The 12,274-nt window shown below is 42.1% G+C and overlaps 1 protein-coding gene across 1 annotated transcript; it reads right to left on the bottom strand.

Annotated features, from left to right (window-relative positions):
- Positions 1-1,711: 1,711 nt before the first annotated feature.
- On the bottom strand, positions 1,712-5,016 carry LOC147608593 (amino acid permease 3-like). Its single transcript, XM_086789241.1, has 7 exons — positions 4,524-5,016; positions 4,161-4,400; positions 3,963-4,056; positions 3,651-3,868; positions 3,414-3,559; positions 3,050-3,277; positions 1,712-2,933 (listed from the first exon to the last, which is right to left on the bottom strand). Exons 1-7 carry the CDS (start codon positions 4,672-4,674, stop codon positions 2,505-2,507), a joined length of 1,506 nt encoding a protein of 501 aa, XP_086645367.1. The 5' UTR covers positions 4,675-5,016; the 3' UTR covers positions 1,712-2,504.
- Between the last annotated feature and the right edge of the window lie 7,258 nt (positions 5,017-12,274).

Genomic DNA, 12,274 nt, shown 5'->3' with positions numbered 1-12,274 from the left:
TCAGCGCACTCCTATCCCATCCACGACGCCATCTACCCAGCATGGAGCATCCTCACGATGCCACTTAGGTGGTGATACTTTGAGGGCTTCTCAGAGGCATGGGCGATCGAGTAGTGGGGGAGGTGGGTGTGGCGGATTCTTTGGGGGAGGTGCACATACACCTTTGCCTATGGCAATAGATGACGTGTTGGGGGAGGGTGGGATGATTTACTATACTGTAGATGAGGAGGATGGGCCTTTTATTGATGACACAGGAGAGAGGGTTTATAATACCTTTTTTTATTTAGTCAACCAAACTTATAAGGATGCATTCAAACCATGGGGAGAGCAAAAAGACAAAGCCTTTATGTTTGTAGTTTAGTGCATACATGAGCGGTTTCCAAACCCACCACCACACACACATTTTTCCAATGAGTGGGTGAGGAATCACATTATAAATATCCTTAATAATACGAGGTCTCACGCAAGGAGGCGTGCAAAAGAGGGAAAACAAATGCCTGCCAACTGCACCATTAAGGACTAGAAGAAGGTGAAGAAGGAAGTCACGGAGGGTACTCAACACCCTCAACAAAAGGCGATGTGCACGAGAGTCAACTACTGAAGTATGGTGTGACAAAGTATGAATCTCGAGGAAAGGTAGGCTAGCTCGTACGATTTGTAAATTTTCTCTTTGCCATTTTTCACTGGTTTTACTTCATTTGTCACATCGTTATTTTCAGATCTCATGTATGTTGAAATTTGTTGTAGGAAAGGGTAACAGGTCGCCCCCCAACATTTGGGAGGAATAGATACTGCAAGCACCACAACAAAGCGAACACTTGGGAGTGGCTCAAATGCCAGGGAGTGGTCACCGAAGTAGATATCCAACGAGCACTGCATGGCATCTTGGCAAGACTCTAAACTTGTTTTTTAATTAACACCCCAATTGTTTTACTTGTGGTTGACGTGCTTACATTGTATCACTATTTAACACAAGAAGATGAGGATGTTGAAAGTGATGGTGATGATGCAGGTGGTGATGCACATGGTGAAGATTCGAGCAAAGATGAAGACAAAGAAAATGAATTAATATAACTACAATCTTTGTCTTTATTCATTTTTGGACCACGTTATGTATTTTTCCACTTTGTATATAATTTACAAGCAATAAAAACCATGATATTGTTGAATTACATTTTTTGTGATAATTTAAGTGTTTTAAGTGTCTTTAAAAATATTTAAATAATGTAATTTAAAAAAATGGGGACAAAATGGTTGAGATATGTGGGGACAATATGCGGCTATAGCCAGAGATGACTATATGCACTGCTCTAAATGTGGTTATTAGCGTGGTTATTTGCGTGGTGGTAGCCACATTCATATATGCACTTATAGCCACGTAAATGTTTTTTTTTCCATTTATAGATCCTTTGAATTTTCTGGGGCTCTTCATGTGGCTGTGTTCTTCATTTGTTGTAGGGCAATCGCTTTGGGGCAAGCATCAAGTATCTCGTAAGTGTGTGGAAATCTATTATGAAGATCCCCATCATCATTAGCATTTTCGCTCACGTTTGTGTTTTTAATTAAGGCTTGTGTTTTGCAAATTCTATACCAAATAGCTTGTTTGTGCAAGGGGCATTTAGCCAAACAACAAGAAAGAGGGCCAAACGCACAAGTAGAGACGGACAAAGCAAGCAAGCAAGGTGGCCTATTGATGTCCAATTAGGTGCTAATCACAATCAATCAATCATAAACACGCTTCTACAAGCACCCATGTTACATACATGTCCTTACAATTTGACATTTGTACACCACCTTCTCTTGGACTTGAACAGACTCACTCCATCAAATCTCCTCCATTGCTTGGGCTTGCTTCACAAATACAATTAGACACTTGCATTTGTCAGGCAGCAAGGGGCCAAGACACGGCATAAAGGAAACCTCCAGAGATGGGTGCAAGACAGCTAGATCTATTGTACTTGGCTTGCCACCTGGTCAACAACCTGGGCCTTTGTACATGATGGCTGATTGGCCTGTTTTAACTTGTTGAGAGCCTCATATGGAGGCTGTCTTGCCTGGTTCTTATTAATGTGAAAACACTGGAGGACCTATGAAGTGTTGCTCCTTCAGCAGCCCCTTCTTATTACTTCGTGGATGCTACGCCTGCCTACATCCCTGTAATGTGGTAGATTGGCATATGCTGCATTGTGTGAACCATAGGTGGAACATTTTTTCTCGATCAAGGTTGCAGATGAAGTGATTTGTTTGAGAATGGGATTTTGTTGAGAACCAAAACATTTGATACATCGAATACCCTTTAAACTATGCACGTTCTTCATGATTTTTTCCCTTTTGAAGTTTTGAAAAAAGACAACCTCTAAAACCAAGATCTCTAAGACTTGTAGTTCATCATCATCAACTATCTCTGGCTTGTCTTCTCGAGGTGGAGATCTCCACAGTGATCAAACCGAAAATTTTGGCCACAGGGAAGAGTATCTATCTCAAATTCCCCCACTTGGTAGGAATCAAGAGTGTGTTTGGAAGGGCTTGTATGTCTTGAGATCCTTTATCACACCTCTTATGGATCCGGCAAAAGCTGCCAAGGAAATCAGTAAGCAGAGAAGACTGAGCCCTTGAAGAAGCAACCACTTGAGACTCCACCTCTGTGTCTTGGATTGGGCAAGGTACATCTCAATGGGAAAGTAAACCGTGAGAGGCCAGAATGAAAAGGCACCCAGAACCCCCAGTATGTCATTGAAGAATGGGAGGAGCATGGAGGCTAGAGTGGTGAAGATCACAAAGGTTGTCCTCCACACTAACCTAAAGAGGTTGAGATGGTATGCAAGTCCATAAAATGGGAGAGTTATCTGATAGTGCTTGTGGACTACCCGGGTTTTTGGGAAAGAAAGGGATACCCATTCTTCAACAAATGCAAAGAGTGGTTGGCAAAAGACCTGCAGAATAGAAGAGGTGACTAATTAGCACTTGAAAGTACTAAACAAAAAGACATCATGGCAGTACAGAAGGAGGGAGATTTAAAAGTTCTTAAAGGAACTAAATAGAACCAGACCTGGAATGCTCCCACAAGGTGTACCACCACGCATGCATTTGCAATGTCAACAAGCCAGTAAGGCTCATAGTATCCAAAGCCAGTGAGGAGGTTGCCAGGGGCATTGTCTCCAAAGACCGCATAACCAATGCATCCGCACAGCATATAAAAGATGGTGGTTGTGGAGACTCCTAGGAGGTTGGCCTTCTTCATAGTTTGAATTTCTGAAGGAGGAGATTTGATCGTATCCTGCATTGTAGGAGTTCTTATTAAATGATGATAACATTGATCCATATATTATGTTATAGCATACGTGAAGAAATATTTTCAACAAAGAGTGGTGGCATGCTGAGCTGATGTGCCGCAACAAGCCTAGAGGAAATACCTGGATTTCGATGAGGATCATGGAGTAGGAGTAGGCAAACGCAATGTTTCCGAGGGCTTGGAAGATTGGCCATATGTTGTCAAGTCGAGAGTTCGACTCACCCGTATAAAACAAGCCACCAAGTGTGCCTTGTAAATGCCCGCCCTCTGCGAATGAGATCATTAATCCTAATGAGATTATTCCGCGTTGTCGTACTTCTTTTACGAGAGAGAGAGAGAGAGAGAGAGAGAGAGAGACCTGCCGCGGCTTTGCCTATACCCAAGCCCACTCCAATTGAAGAGTAAGTAAAGGACATCACAGCTGCAACTATGGAGAGCCACCAGAGCTTGCTGAAGGTAGGGATCTGTGATAGGACAACTTGTACTGCTCCAAACAGAAGCATGTAAGGGTAGATGGAAGTGTAACATGGTGTGTGGTGGCCATGTACGTGGAAACAATTGGACCTTGCAATGGCACTGTGGAGACAAGAAGAGAGGTAAGCGCACTTGCATTAGTTACACCATGAGTAGCAAATTACTTGGGCAAAGGGAGAGCGAGTATGACGCTTACACCATGCTGATGGAGGCTGTGATTGTGTAGCCGATTGCGATGCCCACGAAGTTGGTGTATTGAACGATTGCACAAAACTTAGTGTGAGCTTCTCCTGCGGATCACAAACAAGTGTATGCGTCAACTCTCATAGAGCGATTGGTAAAACACGATGCAGCAGGGCAAGGTGGTTTGGTGGAATAGGTTTGTTAATCCTACCCAAGTTGCATCGAACGGCGTCCTTGTAGGTGTAGTTGCGCTTGGAAAGCAAGCCGCCTGTGGATGATGATCTGTAGCAGTCTGCAAGCAGGAGCGAGGTGAAGTAGGTGATGATTGCGAAGACTAGGAGGGCGATGGGCCCCGCGACCCAGCCCAGCTTAGCGATGCTCCACGCCAGCGACAGCACGCCCGACCCGATCACCGCCGTCACGATGTGGGCGGATGCCGTCCAGAACGTCCCTGCACATTATCAATATAATGAAAGCAGCTATGAGCAAAATTGCCGTGATCTTGATTGACGAGAGCGCGATGAATGATACGGCGGCGTATAATGAGCTGGATGCAGTCATGCAATTGGGCTACCTGTTCGCTTCGGCCGCCCATCATCGTCTACATTAATGGCATCGTAGGACAAATCAGCAGCTGCGCCGGAGAGCCCATCCTCGAGCTGGTGGACATGAAGATAGGAGGTGGCGTTCTGATTATTATATTGTGCTTGCAAAGAAGGATCCATTTGCGGCCGGGGGCGAGCTGTGTAGCTAGGCGCTCTTATGGCGATGCTATACGATGCAGCACTAGCACTGTGATGATGAGGAGCGGTACTGTGTAGATGATCAATGCAAATGTAATTGAGGCCGCGGGCTCTATATACTAGCTGTGGTGTGTGTCTGTGTGTGGGTGGTAGATGATCAATGCATATATTTGGAGCCGCGGAGTATACTAGCTAGCTGGTGCGCGCGCGGGGGTGTCTGTTGTGTGTGTATGTGAGAGAGAGAGAGAGAGAAAGCGAAAGAGACTAAGACTAGAGAGAGATTAGATGCAGACTGGGTGTTATGTGTGTGTGCGTGTGTGTGTGTGTGTGTGTGTGTGTGTGAGTGAGAGAGAGAGAGAGAGAGGGGGGGGATCATTGGGCGTTGGACCTTACTACCACGCTGGCCTTATATATATCACGAGGCTTGCCTACTAGCAAAGGACATTAAGTCCCTGATCAGTACACACACTGAGATAGAGTGCGTTCTGGCACTCGGAATGCCCCCCACGATAGAAATCCCGTGCTCAACGTGCAGAAATTGCGACGCGGCAGCTCTTGCGCGCAGCAGATTACGCTTTCCTTTTTCTAGACTCTAGGACAAAGATCCTTAGTTGTGGCATTAGGTGAATCTATGCTTAGATATTCTTGTAATTCCGTATAATCCAAGTGTATATATTGTTTGCCTCCTCTTTAGTGAATGAGTACCTCTAAAGAGATCTCTTTCACAAAAGTCACTGTCTCTTTGGTATTATCGGAAAAGAGAATGTCAAGAGCCCTCAGGGGGTTACGCATGTTCTCATTGATCTCTCAAATTTGATACCTTGATGATGTATAAGTGTCATCACGGCATCGCCTTGTTTTGTACCTCCTCCCCATTCTTCATAAGAAAGTACCTAGCAAGCAATCATTAATCTCTCCTAATCATTAATCTCTCCTATTAATTCATCAAACATTAGTGGGCACCTTCCTTGGCTGATGTAAACACATGTTATGTTTGACAAATGGGATTTTGACACATCTTAAGATTGAAGAGTTCATGCATGATCTCTTCCCATGCCATGCACCTACCAATTCCTATGAACAAACGATTCACTTAGAGGGTCGTGTGTGCATTTCAAATGCCAATTTGGTGCTCTCATTTATTGTAGTGGCCATACTAATTTGCAAGATTTTATTTCCTTGAAGATTTGAATCATGACCAAGCAAATTTTGTTTCTTCTTTTACTTTTTGTTCAGGAGTATAACTAACTATGTAAGTGATACTTTGCTCAATATGTGCATTCATTAATGATAAGATTACTTACAAAAGGAAAAGATTCAAAATCTTGAATATTTTTGAGACATTCACTACAAGAGCTTGAGGGCATACCGACGCTAAAATACCGACGCAAATGTCGAACGTCGGTATGCCCGTCGTAATGTTTGAGGAGACAAGTCGGGCGGGGTATTTTGAAATTTTCGTTTATCGACGCGTATACCGAAGCACATACCGACGATTATTCTGACGCATATACCGACGCACATTTCGAAGCATATACCGACGTATATTCCGAAGCATATACCGACGCTCGTAAGTTTTTTACAGCCGAGAGCGTATTTTCTCTGTTTTCCGCAACGTTGCAGAGAAGGTATGCAACGTCTCTTTCTCTCCTTCTCCTCTTTTTTCCTCTCTCCTCTTTTCTCCTTCTTTCTTCTTTTCTCCTCTTCTCCTTCTCCTAATATGTTCTTGCTTTTGCTTTTTAATTTAGGATATAGGACGTTTAGGGTTTTGTTGTTTATGCTTTTTTCTACGTATTATTGCATCCCTGTTTTATGGTTTAGGGTTAGTTTAGGGTTCTTGTAAGCTTATACATAGGATTAATTCAATATCTATGCATAAAACCTATCATAAGCTTGCAATCTCTATGCATAGCCTTCTTGCAAGCTTTATGCATAAGCTCTATTCATAGAGCTTGCGAGCTTGTGAAATCTCTATGCATAAGCTCTATGCATAGGCTTTATGCATAGAGTTTGCAAGCTTATAAAATCTCTATGCATAGGTTTCTTGAAAGCTTGCATGGACATTGTACATAGAGCTTACATAGCCTTCTTGTTGAAAGCTCTATGCATAGCCTTCTTGTAAAAGCTCAATGCATATGCTCTATGTATAGGCTTTATACATAGAGGTTGTAAGATTATGAAAGCTCTATACATAGGGCTTGTAAGCTTATGCAAGCTCTATACATAGAGTTTATGCATAGAGCTATATGAATCTAGCTGAATGCATGAATTAAGATCTATGCATAAAGTTTAATACATAATGTTTTATGTATAAATCTTATGGATGAGCTTTATGCATAAGGCTTCACATGCGTTATGTTTTTATGCATAAAGCTTTTTTTGATGTAGAGTGCCTTGCATGGATGGAGAGCATAAGCTTTTTGAATGTTTATACTCTCTTATACATATAACATATATTTCTTATGCTCTGTTTTTCTATGCATAAGGTATTCTCTTTATTCATAGAGTTTATATATGTTATCAAGGTAAGATCTCTTATCCATGTAAACAAGATCATGTTTATTACACCATTGGGTGATGGGATTAAGGGTTAGCATAGTGCATAAGGCTTATAGCATAGAGCTTATGCATAAGACTTATGCATATGGCTTATGCATAGAGCTTATGCATAAGTCTTGCATAGAGCTTATGCATAAGACTTATGCATAGAGCTTATGCATAAGACATGCATATGGCTTATGCATAGAGCATATGCATAAGACTTATGCATATGGCTTATGCATAAGACTTATGCAATTGGCTTATGCATAGAGCTTATGCATAAGTCTTGCAGCCTTATTATGCAAGCTTATACTTAAGGCTTACAAGCCTTACTATGCATACGATTGCATAAACCTTATTCATAAAGCTTGCATAAGACTTACGTATAGAGCATTACACATAAGCTTATGTATAGATCATTATGCATAGGCTTTATGCATAAGACTCTATGCGTTCAGCTTTAGGTATAGGCTTCTATGCATAGAGCTCAATGTGTAGGCTATATTTACAGAATCTATGCATATAGATTTTTGCATAAGGCCTTTATAAATAGCTATTTATGAATAGAGATAGCTTCTCTCTCCATCCTTGTTCAAATTCATCTTAATTTTGTATGGAGAGAAGATAAGCTAATGTATAAGTTATTTTTAAAATCTCCCTCAACAACGGCTGGGGAAAAGAAGCCCGTTTGACGCTTTTTTAAATATTTTTAAAGTTTCCCTCAACGGCTGGGGAAAAGAAGCTCGTTTGACGCTTTAAATGTTATTTTTTAAAATCTCCCTCACGGCCGGGGAAAAGAAGCCATGTTTTATGGTTTACATAATGCTTTGTGTAATGCATAATGATTTGTAATTAATGAGCTGCATATACATGTTATCCTGCTAGATGGAGCCTCTCAATCTTGAAGAGAGAATAGCGTGTCCATGCATGCGATGTAAGTACCAAATCTTTCGAAAACGAAGGATTTGCAACCAGCATGTTCATGACGCTGGCATATTTCCAATGGAGCGCTTGTAAAATTTACGGTTTCAATCATACAACCAAACAAGTGTGCAGCCGCATCTTGATAACATTGCGCCTGTGAGTTCTCATCCCCAACAAAGGATGAGGATATCGCAGGAGGGCGTGACAGATGGAGCTCAATTAACAGCACCCGATGATGGAATGGAAGAAGGTCAGGAAATGGAAGAAGGTCCAATGGAAGAAATGTTGGATGCCTTCATCGAGCAACAAGAAGCTCTCTTCGAGGGGAGCATGAATATGAAGATCATCAACCACGACATTCTCAACGGTCAAATTATGAACCAGAGGAAGAGGCCATGCATAAACTTGCACGCCTTCCATGCCGACATATCTGTATTGCGTGCATCTCTTACGATGCTAAATTTGCAGTCAATTTTTGGATGGTCTAATACAAGTGTCACTGAACTATTCAAGTAAGGACTTTTTTTGGAGATTACACCTAATGTTGAAATGATAAATTATCAACTTGTATTTAAGAAAATCTTAATAGTAACGATCAGATATTGCCATACTTGCAGGTTTTTGAAAGACCAGATAAATTGCCCCCTGGCAAACGAGATGCCTCCATCTCGTGCAGATGCCAAGAAGTTATTGAAATCCATAGGCATGGATTACAATAATATTCATGCTTGTCGCAATGATTGTTGCCTCTTCCGCCATGAATATGAGAATTTGCAAGAATGTCCCCATTGTGGCTCTAACAGATATAGAGAAGATGTTCAGGGGGAAGCTGTCCCGGTAAAGGTTCTCAGGCACTTTCCAATCATCCCAAGAATAAAAAGCATGTTCAGGTGCAAATCTATAGCAAGCTTGATGACATGGCATGCCACAACTCGATCCACAGATGAAGTGATGCGTGTGCCTGCTGATTCACCCGCATGGAGACACATTGAAGAGAAATGGCCAGCTTTTAAGGAAGAACCTCGAAACCTCCGTCTCTTGGCCTAGCAATGGATGGTGTAAACCCTTTTGGTTTTTAAGGAGCTCTTCATGGAGCACATGGCCTGTTTGCCTTGTGAATTATAATCTTCCGCCATGGTTAGCAATAAAGAAAGGTCATTTGTTGCTCTCATTAATAGTTCCAAGAAAGTACAAGGTGAAGAACATGGATGTATATTTGGCACCACACTTATTGATGAGTTACGCACCTTGTGGAACGGAATTGAAGTGAAGGACATGTCAAAGCAGCAGAGTGGCCAAAGACTTACAAAACTGTGCAAGGTATTCTCATGTGGACAATGCATGATTGGCCTGGCTATGGAGAATGCTCAGGTTTGTCTATATCGGGTTACAAAGCATGTCCTGTATGTGGTCCTCGACTTAATTCAAGATACTCAAAAGCATTACGAAAGAATGTCTACCAAGGACATGTTAGGTATCTTCCAGAAAATCATGAATTGCAGGATGGTAATCTAGGAAGACCTCCTCCAAGTGCATTGATGAAGGCAAGCGATTGGAAGATCAAATGGGAGGAATGTGGCAACTTGGCATGTCCTGGGATGAAGAGGCTCTCTATCTTTCACCAACTCCCCTATTGGGGTGATCTCCTTATAAACCATTTACTTGACCCGATGCATATTTTCAAGAATGTAGCTGACATTCTGTGGAAGACCATGACAGGAAAAAAGGAGACTAAAGGCCAAAGGGATGACTTGGAAGAGATTGGTTGCATGCAAGAGTTGTGGGCTCGCACTAGACCCAATGGAAAGGTGCTACTTCCAAGAGCCCCATGGGTTTTTAGTAAGATGGAGGAACAACAAGTCAAGAGGACAATTTCAGAGTTTCGGACTCCTACAGGTTGTATGCATTGCTTGAAAAGTGCATTTACAAAGGATGATGATCTTAGTGGCCTCAAGAGTCATGATTGGCACAAGTTTCTACAATTTGTGCTACCCATAACAATAAAAGATTGCCTCACTGAAGACATTAGAGCTACTATCTATAAGATTGGCACATTGGTGTGCTGGATTTCTTCAAAAGAGATAAAGAGAGACACTTTGGAGACAGCGCGTTTAAACTCCATAGAGGCAGTCTGCATGGTAGAGAAGTTTTTCCCTACAAGTTTATTAACAATCCAGATGCATCTGCTAGTTCATGTTGTAGATGAGGTTGCAGTTGCTGGAACAGTCCATTCAAGATGGATGTTCTTTTTGGAGAGGTTTATGAAGACATTAAAGGGATTTGTTCGCCAAATGGCTCACCCAAAGGGTAGTATGTCAGAAGGGTGGCTGATACAAGAGTCCCTTGTTTACATCACTGAATATTTAAGTTCCTCAGATCCAGAGATACCTCGACTATGGTCTCAAGAGTCTAACAGGCGAGTCATTGGTGAGGAACCTCAAGGCCAAGGCATTAAGAGAAAGATGGATAACAATTTGAGAGAAAAAATCAACAAATTTTGCATCTTGAACTCTCATGTAATGGAGAAGTGGATTGAGACATATGAACCTCTCAAGCGACAGCGAGTACAAGATCGTTTAAGTTTCAGAAGGAATCGCACTACAAGAAATCTCCCATATCCAGAAGATATGCAAGCTCTTCCGGACTTTCCCACAGGTAGATGGCTAGAAGCTACAATTTTAGAAGCCAAACATGCTGGTTTAACTATAACAGAGGAGGAGGAGGAGCTAGACAAAAGCTTCTTGTCTAGAGCCTATGCTCTGATACCATGTAAAAAATTACGAAACAATAGAAGCCAAGATCTTTGTAGACAAGAGACAACACAGAGATATGGAGAATCAAAAAATTTTTATTACTGTATGCAATTACAATAGATAGCTACCGCTTCATTAGGACCTCAATGGAGTCTTCTTGGGCCCTTTTATTTGGCAGTTTCAGGGAGTCAAACCTTTTCTCTTAAGAAGAAACGTTTTCTAATTAGAAGCTTCAAAACGGCTACTTTATTTGAATTTGAATTTTGGGGGGAAAATGGAATTTCAAATCTAGCGGATATAAAACCATATCATGTAACATATCTATGGAAAGCTCTTGATGCGTAGATCATGGATCTGTAATCTCTGCTCAAATCGGAGCTTGTATGTAGAAGTTATGGAGGTCCGAAAATTGTAAAATTGCCCCCCTTTTGGGGGGAAAAGTGCACCCTTTAACCACTCTTACACCTCTCTTACAAACCCAACATTTCAGTCCACATGGCAACCCCCCATTTGGCTATTCCTTAATCACCTTGATTAGGCTCGGGCAGATTAAAGGGCCCAAGAAGACCCCATTCACTTCCTAATGCCCAGCCGTGTGCTTCGGTGAAGAAGCTTTGATAGCTTACTGGAAGAAGTGAGAGCGAAGGCAGTATGCAAAAAGCGTGGGTGTAGAGTGATTTTAGTGGAAAAGATCGTCTCGCTAAATAGAGCTTTGCGTGCATGATTTTTCATCATGCAATCATAACTGACCACCGAATCTATATTTAGGTTGGCCCGCAAAGTCTGCATCATGGAGTTTAGCGTAAATGGCCCTTCGGGCTAGGGGGGAAGACATCTCCCCCTCGGAACCCCTGCAGCAGAGAGGGGCTCACGCCCCCCTCCGTACCTTCCCCCAAGTAGGTTGGTGTGAAACTCCGCGCCACAACGGACTCAAAATTTACAGCCCATATGCAGTAGGTGTATAATAACTCACCGCATATGCATGTAGCCTGGTTGGCAGTGTGCCAACCTTCTCCAGAATCGTCTCATGCTATCTGGCCACAATCGACCACCATCTGATGTTTAAACCAGGACCTACGAGGCGACTCGTGCTACTCATAAATGCCTTCTCCTCATATAGGGGGGGCTCACAAAGTAGAGTTAGTCGGTGCCTGTGTAGTTACCTGAGGGTGGAGCAATGATATCTAACATACAAGTACTGTAACATGGATCCATGGCCATGTATAAAAACTTCAATGATCATCATGAAAAAGCAGAGTACAAAAACTCTCTGCATAGAGGAGTAAAACCAAAATATGCGGAATGTGATGATCCAGTCTCCTGAATCACATTATACAAATGAAACACTTGTTACTATTTAATTA

This window comes from Cibotium barometz, chromosome 53, assembly GCF_041138505.1.
Source record: "Cibotium barometz isolate CiBa-2024 chromosome 53, ASM4113850v1, whole genome shotgun sequence".
NCBI lineage: Eukaryota > Viridiplantae > Streptophyta > Polypodiopsida > Cyatheales > Cibotiaceae > Cibotium > Cibotium barometz.
Note: the sequence above shows the minus strand (reverse complement) of the source record. Positions and strands in the feature narration are given on the sequence as shown.

Bases quoted from the DNA above. Each gene is read 5' to 3' on its own strand.
- LOC147608593 (XM_086789241.1), bottom strand. From the start codon at position 4,674: ATGGATCCTTCTTTGCAAGCACAATATAATAATCAGAACGCCACCTCC. The intron at 3,869-3,962 runs GTAAGCGTCATA...TTGTCTCCACAG, and splicing joins ACAGCCTCCATCAGCATGGT to TGCCATTGCAAGGTCCAATT. The intron at 3,278-3,413 runs GTATTTCCTCTA...CCTACAATGCAG, and splicing joins TGATCCTCATCGAAATCCAG to GATACGATCAAATCTCCTCC.